The following is a 9,062-nucleotide window of genomic DNA, read 5'->3' as shown; positions in this document are numbered from 1 at the left end:
CTAAAGCGCTGTGGAAGCGCGCTGGGTCCATAACCTATTGAAGTTTTTATTGTTTAGTATAAAACGATTCGACACAGTTAAAAAACAAATCTTAGTGCAGTTTATTAAAATAAAATTAGTGAAAAATATAATACGGTAAAATAAATGCAGATCAACGGAACAACGCAGTTTTTTTGTTGAGAGTCCACGTTTGATTTTCATTAAATGCCTCCATTTCTTCGTCCAGGGCTTTTCTCCATTCCTAGGCATTTTCGATATTTAAGGCCACGTTGCAATTTGAAGGTACTATTTCGGCAACGGGAAAAAGCAGCTGGAATAGCAAAACAATCTGGGACTTGTACAAAGCTGCGATCGCGTAGCACTCTACCTTCGTTTGGCAATTCCTGTTGATCAGGTGGCGGCGGTGTACTGAACTAAAGAGAATTGATATTGGTCTGTGTGAGTAGGTTTTCTGCGAACCAATGTCAATGGTAAAATATATATTGTTTGTATACAGTTTTAATGGTTAAATAACAAAAGTATCACCAACGCAGCATGTTTGGGTTTAGATGGAAAGTGTCAGATAGCTTTGTTCTTAAAAGCTTCCGCAAATATATTTGCGATGGCTGTGATAACTATTCCTGATATTTTTTCATATGTTTGACCATTAATATTCATCAGCAACCGAAGCAGAAGGGTCTCCATCACCGTCTCGTTTTTGTTGCTAATATTTCCGATAGAAAAAAGATTTGTTTTTAAACCCAGCACAGATAACACATTTTGAAGCTCGCGTTGCACTAGGCGACGATTTACTTTTTCCTGGATTGTGATAGTACCCTAGCCGATTGCTTGAGTACTTTGTTATCGGCTACTTTAACAAAATAGGCTTCTGTTAATGGTTCCATTGTCGTGAAACATTTGTCATTAAAAGTCATGTGCAATCCAAACTTGTCATCTTTAGAGGTCAAGGAATATGATACGGTGACGTCAGAAAGATACGCCGACGCTCTCTCCGATTCGTGGGTATTATTTCTGCTTTTCTTCGGACACTCACGGACCAAAGTTGAAATGAATCGCAAAGTATTTAAAATAGGTGTATGGCATACTTAATAAAACTTGTAGGTTTTTGAAAGATCTTCAAAAAATAATAATAATATTACCGTCACAAGTGAAGCCAGAGTGAAGGCCATTCTGTGGGAAAGGAAGTTGTAATGGGTTATGTTTATACTTCATTAACATCACTATCGCTACATATTTATTAAAGATAAATTTCCTAATATAATCTTTTACACCGCCTGAGTTGAACTCATAGAATCAGTATAGTAAATCATATAGCGTTATAATTGTAACCAATATAGTTATGTAGATATATGTATGCTCGTCAGCAATGTGCAACGATTTTATAAAACATTTTCCAATATACTTAAATCTAAAAACCTGCTCCGATCGGATTGATTTATTCGCCGAAGCAGATGAAAACGTTAACACTGTTATTACAATCATCAAAATTTATTGTGTGTCGGACTATACCATGTAGTCATAAATTTAAAATTTTCCAAAGTTCCAATCTGCACTGCTTCTTTCTTCATGACTCATTTACAGCATGTTTATTGCCAAGCTCCTCTGCCCGCAGGTCTATATGTTAAATAGTTTTTAGTAAAAATAAACGCGCATGAAAATTGACCTGTATGAACCTTTCAACGAATTTGGCATGGCAGTCAAAGCGTTAAAGAATATTGTGTATATTTCCCGCTAATTTCGGGTTACAATTTTTCTCGCAGTGCGCGTTTCATCCATCTTGGTGCTGGGATAGGCAGTAAAATCCAACACTTTTAAAGCAAATGGGAAACCCGTAATGTTCACAATCAACAGAATCAAAGATCGTACTGTTGGCAAATATCCTCTTGTACATGTTGTAAATAAACGTGACAACCATTTTATATTCTCAACTGTTCCTAAGTTATGGTGGTTTTCGTCCATTTTTTTATGCTGTGTAACGTTATTAGCCGGTAGTATTTTCTCTAAGGGTCTTGAGTGACTTTGAGTAGTTTTTGAGTATTTACACTAAATGTAGGTGTTCTAGTACTCACAAAAATGGTTAAAAAATGTGTTATTTCTAAAAAGACCAAGACTTGCAGTCCAAATTTTCAATATTCATGGGGATGGATTTTGTCTGCAATTACAGAAGTCGGCAGGTAAGACGCCAATTAATCTCGGGTTAGATTTTGTTAATAATTCTTTTTTTTATATTTAGGTGGGTATAATCTTATTAAAATACACTAAGAAAAAAGCAATGACATGACTATGTTTCATCAAGGTAAATTATGGATCTGTTGTCTAATTTATATCTATATATATATATATATATATATATATATATATATATATATATATATATATATATATATATATATATATATATATATATATATATATATATATATATATATATTCTCACGTATTGATTCACGGATGGAAAAATGTGATGACACTATATTCCGGGATATCATCCGTTCGCTCGTTGAACTCCGACTGGAATCCTGCATCCGACTGGAATCCTGCAAATCCTGCATCCGACTGGAATCCTGCAGACGTTTTGCCAAAATCTCACTTGGCATCTTCAATGCTCGCGCTCCGAAAACACTTCGAACACTGTGTGTGTGTGTGTATACATATATATATATATATATATATATATATATATATATATATATATATATATATATATATATATATATATATATATACTATAGCTTTGTGATTCCATTACTAATTGCGTTTTTTATATTTTGCGGTACTTAAATCCCATTTTACAAATAACTAAATGCAGGGTGCCACAGCTTATTTTTATATTGGTTTCATCTTCTTCTAGCTTCTTTTTCAGTTCATCCAAGGTAGGAACAACTTCGTTTTGATAAAAGCAATATATTTTCCTTGTTATTAGGTCCTGATCACTATTGTGTATAGGGTGAGTTTGAAAATTACTTTGTTTATTCCTTTCTTCAATTCTCTACCATTAATAATACCCCTTATCGACGTTATTGGCGTTTTTGTGAGTAGGCGGGTTTCATTTAAAGCTTCCTGTTTAAAAAGTTTTCTACTGATTAAAGTTTTATACACATTTTTTAAAAGCTGTTTTGTATCAAGCCACAAATTATTTTGATCCTACATTGTTATATTCTCGTAAACTAACTTTTTCGAAACGCACAGTAAAAACGTTTATTCAACATTGTCACAAGTATTCAAAACTCCAGAAATATATCCGAAAGAAAGAAATATACCTGGCCAACATAATGAAGATTGAGACAGAGTATAACAAAAGTTGGACCTCGCCAGTTACGGGTTAAATTTGTGTACAATCCAAAACTGCATTCACATCTTTACGTCACTAGCACTACTTTTATTAATTTAGCTCTATAATGTCTTAACTCCCACTGGCAGTGATGTATTCCCGCTGATCTATTAAATCTTTGACTGAGGAAAATAAAGGGCGCGCTGTTAAAATGACAAAAACAAACTTCAAAACAAACGACTTTGCGCTCGTTCATCGCGCTATAACTTATCATCCTGCGGAATCGTTTCACTAGCTAAGCGAGTCCTCGGTATAGTCTGTACCTTTTGTCTGCTGCCATATTTTCATATGCTGCTCGCCTATCAGTCTTGTCTATTTCTATAGTGTCGTACACACATACTAATTACTTGGGAAAGAGGATATACTTGATATAACGGTCCTCCACTTGGTATTAATGTAGACGAAGGATCATTTTATGCTAATAGCAGTTCCAATTTTGTTTCTGATGATGATCGTACATACAAACTAAATATGGTTTACCTGTATATTTACGCTTGGTAGGTTTAGTTTTTTTTTGGTATTGTTTTAATATTTATTGCATGGACAGAGTGTCCAGACAATAGTTTATTTAGCAAATCATCATAATATTTCCTGTATTTTTACCCACCTAAATATTCGCATATCATTAAGGAACACCCTGATCTATTATTACAAAGAAACTACATGAATGCATCTCTGAGTATGGACGAACCAGTTAAATTAATAAATGCCAAGTAAAACGGACTCTGTCTCTCTTACTCCCAAGTAATACAATTGTGACCGTTATTGACGGTTGACTTGCATTGATCAGATAGACATTTAGTGAGGAACAACATCTGTTCAAGTACAAATAGAATCAAAATGAACAATCTATTTTATACTGTATGAATTTTATTGCTGACTATGCCATCACATAACGTACCGACTATAGCAATTATTTATTAAACAGGTCAGACGAACTGGCAAGTAGTAATTCCGATATGCCCTTCATTGAGGGGATGTATTCTCCAAAAAACAAAAACATTTTTTGAAAGTAAAAATAAAATATTTTTAGAGTTCGGTATTGTTGCTTTATAATTTTTATATTTCCAAGCGATGTTAATAAAAGGAATATAACGCTTTGTCACATTCGAATTAGCGATGCCTAAAAAGCTTCACTAATTTGTTGCCAATTTTGATGCCAATGACTTATTGAGCAGGAGTGATGTCAAAAAACAACCCTAAAACTTAAGGAGCCATTTGTTTCGGAGAGTTAGGTACAGATAAAATAATTCACAAAATGTTTTTTGTCTGTTCTGTCTAATGAACCCAAAAATCTATCTTCTAATCTTTAATAATTTATATTGGACGAAAGTCTTGTGCGTAGAGGCGAAGGTCTTAAGTAGATCATTAGAGGATCTTGCAGATGAAGAAATCGTGTTGATTTCCCAAAGAAACTTTCACAGACTACTGTAATACTTTTTACAAAACTTATGGATTCCTCCTGCGTCGGTTCATCGTGTTGGCTTCTTTATAGCTTGACTGAAACTGGCTAGCATTTTACTCTGTACCGGAGCTAAATGAGAGGCATAAACACTGTCTCGGATGACTGATTCCCATATTGGTGCCAGGTAAAGACCTGAGTTGCGGTCAAGATTGTTAGGTTGTTTATAGATTCCTATAGAGTGTATGAGTTTATTTGTCTTAGTCTTAAGGCTCATTCATGTTCTTCGAGCCAAGTTCATATTTTTCGTCCGGTCTCTCCAATGCTTTGCCGCATACACAGATAGAGGTAATGCTACTGTGGTTTGAATATAAATGAATATCAGGAAAAAATTCAAGATATTCTTACTGACGGATCATATCGTCAACTTAAAAAAGATCCTACGTCAACTTCGACCCGTTCGACCTAATGTCAGCACCATTAGTTCTCCGACATATTATCTCGCAAAATATCTAGCTTCCTTATTAAAACCCCTTACAGGGAAAACTGACAGTTTCGTACTTAATTCCTTTCACTTCATTGAACAATTAAAAACCATTACATTAGATACACAAGATATTCTAGTTAGTTTCCATGTAGAATTCCTCTTTATCAAAGTTCTTGTTATTGAAACTCTCATCATCATTTCAGATATATTAAAATCCAAGAATCTGGAACCAAACCTTCTCATCTTAATTGAAAAATGCTTGTCTGGAATATAATTTTCTTTTAATGGGTAAATATTTGAGCAAACTTTGGGAACAGCTATGTGTTCTCCACTATCACCAGTCATCGCGAACATATTTATGGAAGCTTTTGAGAAAAGTTACGTCGGTGATACTTTTGTTATTTGACCTCATTGTCAAGAATCCCTAGTACATTTTCTTAGACATTTAAACTCTATACACCCTAACATACGTTTTAGCAATGAGTTTGCAACTAATAATAACCTGCCATTCTTAGATATTCTTATCAATATAAAATCAGACCTAAAACCTACGCACACAGAGGATACCTTAATGCATGGTCACATCACTATCCGGCCCAAAAATCATCGATTACCAACTCTCTTGTTTACAGAGCAGTAAAACCATCTCAGCCCGAGTCACTGAACCCAGAATTAAAACATCTTACTTTTGCTCTTCTCTCGAATAATTTCCACATTAAAGATATTAAACGTTTCATCACAAAATACAAAAATACAATTCACCACAACCTTCCAATAGCAATGAGGTCGAAAGCAATCCTACAGTTGCCACTGTGGTCCCTCCTTAGACTCAAAACATCACTGACCACATATCAAAAGTTCTAAAGAAATATAACGTCAAAACCAGATTTACCACTTGTCCAAAAATCTCTCATCATCTTCGACCCGTCAAAGACAAAATTCCATTTGAGATGAGTCTTAAAACTCATCAGCAGTTCTTGCATGTAATCAATTCTTCCACCAACGAAAAAAGCCGAGAGTTTATAGAAATCTATAAACAACCTAACAATCTTAACCGCGACTCAAGTCTTTACCTGTCACCAATATGAGAATCAGTCATGCGAGAAGTTGTTTGTGCACATCATTTAGCACCATCAAACAATATATAAGCAGGTACAGAGTAAAATCCGAGTCAGTTTCAGTCAAACTCTGAAGAAGCCAACACGATGACTGGCGAAACGGTAGCAAGTTTGACTCAGCAAAAAGCGACGCCGGAGGAATCCAAAAGTTTTGTAAAAAGTAAGAAATCATATTATTAATCATCTTTAGTGACTGAAACAGCTAACGATTTAGAAGACGTTGAAGTAGTGCCAGAAAAAATTCAACAAGGTTACCCAGGTATTAGGTATTTTACAGAAGGGAATAGACAAACGTTATTTTAGAATTAAAATATTTCATATAAAACGAAATCAATAATATCAATTAAAACAAAGCAAGATAAGAAGCGTCAACACAAAACCAATTTTATTTAGGGGCGCAATTTAACACCAAGTTAGTATACATATAAAATGCATTTTTTTATTGAACTGTTATTTTCTGCGTCAACAATATCACAAGAACAGTTTTTTAAAACCATTTCTCAAGCATGAGCAGTAAAAAAAATGTGATTGGATTAAATTTTATCAATGAGTAGTGTATGTATTTCAAGAAAATTGTATCCATTTGTTTCTAAGCGCTAGTTATAAGATAAAATAATTCTCACAGTTTTCTGATCTGTTCTGTATAATAAATCCAAAAATGTGTCTTTAGCAATAGGTGCTATATTCATTTATGAAAATATTGCTTTTTAGTTCAGTCACAAGTATATCATAAGGGGAACTTGTGGACAAAGAAATAATGTTATTGTAAAAAATGTCAACTTCGCAAGAATAAGACAGTTTATGTTAGCGCTACTAATTTTGTTTGAGGACAAGCATAAAAAGTGACAACAGTGACAACTCATGCAATTGAGGAATAATCTTCGGTGACTGAAACAACAAGGACAAAAAACATCCCCTGATAACTACAAAGGAATAACTCTACTGTGTACAACAATGAAACTGTTCACAGCCCTGATAAAAGACAAACTGGAGAATCACATAATAGGGAAGAACAACAGGGATTTAGAAAGGAAAGATCACCAACCGACCCAATATTTACTATCAAACAAATAAAGGAAAAGGCAATAGAAATATAATACACCAGCATTCATTTGTTTCATCGACCTAACTAAAGCATTTGACAAGGTCAAGGTAGGTGACGTCATCAATTTACTAAAGGAAAAAGAAACACCAGCCAACATGGTAAAGGTAATCTGTAACCTCAACACCGACAACTCCACTCAAATTAAATCAGGACAACATATTACGAAAAGCATCCTAACACCAGGAGGAATTAGACAGGGAGACAGCCTCAGCCCACTCTTATTTAATATTCTTATGGACAAAATCATAGAAGAAGTAGCAACCTTAAATAAGGGATACAGAATGAGCAACAAACGTATCAACATGGTATGCTACGCCGATGATTCAGCCATTTTCGCAGAAAACGAGAACGACCTACAAAGACAGCTATTCAAGTTCTATCAAGTGTGCCGAGAGTTTAATATGACCATATCGGTCGAGAAAACAAAAAGCCTGACAATCACCAGGGAACCAATCAGCAAGCTCGTAATTGAAGATAAGCCCATAGAACAGGCAATGCAATTTAAGTACCTTGGGATTAACATGTCTAGCGGCCACGACCCAACAAAAGATCTAAGGGACCAAATCAACAAAGCATCAGCAACTTCAGGCTGCATTAGAGAGATTGTCTGGGCCAACGGATACATGTGGAAGGACAGTAAGATTAAAATATACAAAACATGCGTTAGACCAATAATGACGTACGCGATAGAAACAAGAGAAGACACGAACAGCCGAGATGAGGGTGCTGAGATCAATAGCTGGCAAAACCAGAAGAGACCACGTAAGAAACACCCACATAAGAGAACAATGCGACGTACAGGATATTGTAAGATGGGGAAGGCAGAGAAGAAGGCAATGGTATAACCACGTCAAGAGGATGGGCGAAGATAGATTACCCCGCATAGCTCTCGAGGGAATACCAGAAGGAAGTCCGCCAGGTAGACCGCCGAAGTTTACATCTCAAGAATTATTACAACGGTAAGCCCGGAATTAACAGATCAATTGATCTCAACCAAGTAGAAGAAGAAGAAGAAGAAGATTTGGAACATGTTGACGTAATGCCAGAAAAATTCAACAAAATTACCAAGAAAGTCAAGAAAGAGCTATATTATTTATATCTATATTTATGTCTGCTTATAGGCAATTGTGGCACGTGAGCAAGTTTGTAAGGGATGTTTCCAAAAAGGATTAAACTGTGTTTAGAATTTTCCAAAAAACCCTCGGTATATTCAACAAAAAAATATTGCACCCCAGTAAGATTTTGATAATCAAAACAATGAAAGACTTGCCTTCTTCGATACTTTATCATGTTGGTCGTCATGCTTATGGCCATAATTAACTCGACAACTATGGTATTACTTCGATCAGACTAATTTTAAAACATTTTTTACAATACAAAATAAGAAGCGTCAACACGAAACTATATATATATATATATATATATATATATATATATATATATATATATATATATACATGTATTTTTAATATATTTTATATTTTTGTGGTTGTTTTTATGAACAATATAAAAAATCTAAAATCTAAATTTTATCAATGAAAAATATGAGTAGCGTATGTATTTTAAAAGTTTTGTATCTGCAGCCATGTTTGGCGAACGCTTGGTTTTCGTCAGAGGCT

The 9,062-nt window shown here is 34.6% G+C and overlaps 1 protein-coding gene across 1 annotated transcript; it reads left to right on the top strand.

Moving 5' to 3' along the window:
* The first annotated feature begins 7,724 nt into the window (after positions 1-7,724).
* On the top strand, positions 7,725-8,616 carry LOC132698036 (uncharacterized). Its single transcript, XM_060663872.1, has 3 exons — positions 7,725-8,079; positions 8,156-8,402; positions 8,565-8,616. Exons 1-3 carry the CDS (start codon positions 7,725-7,727, stop codon positions 8,614-8,616), a joined length of 654 nt encoding a protein of 217 aa, XP_060519855.1.
* Positions 8,617-9,062: the final 446 nt, after the last annotated feature.

This window comes from Cylas formicarius, unplaced genomic scaffold (assembly GCF_029955315.1).
Source record: "Cylas formicarius isolate icCylForm1 unplaced genomic scaffold, icCylForm1.1 PGA_scaffold_2__14_contigs__length_35257938, whole genome shotgun sequence".
Lineage (NCBI taxonomy): Eukaryota > Metazoa > Arthropoda > Insecta > Coleoptera > Brentidae > Cylas > Cylas formicarius.
This window is presented reverse-complemented; position numbering and strand designations above follow the sequence as displayed.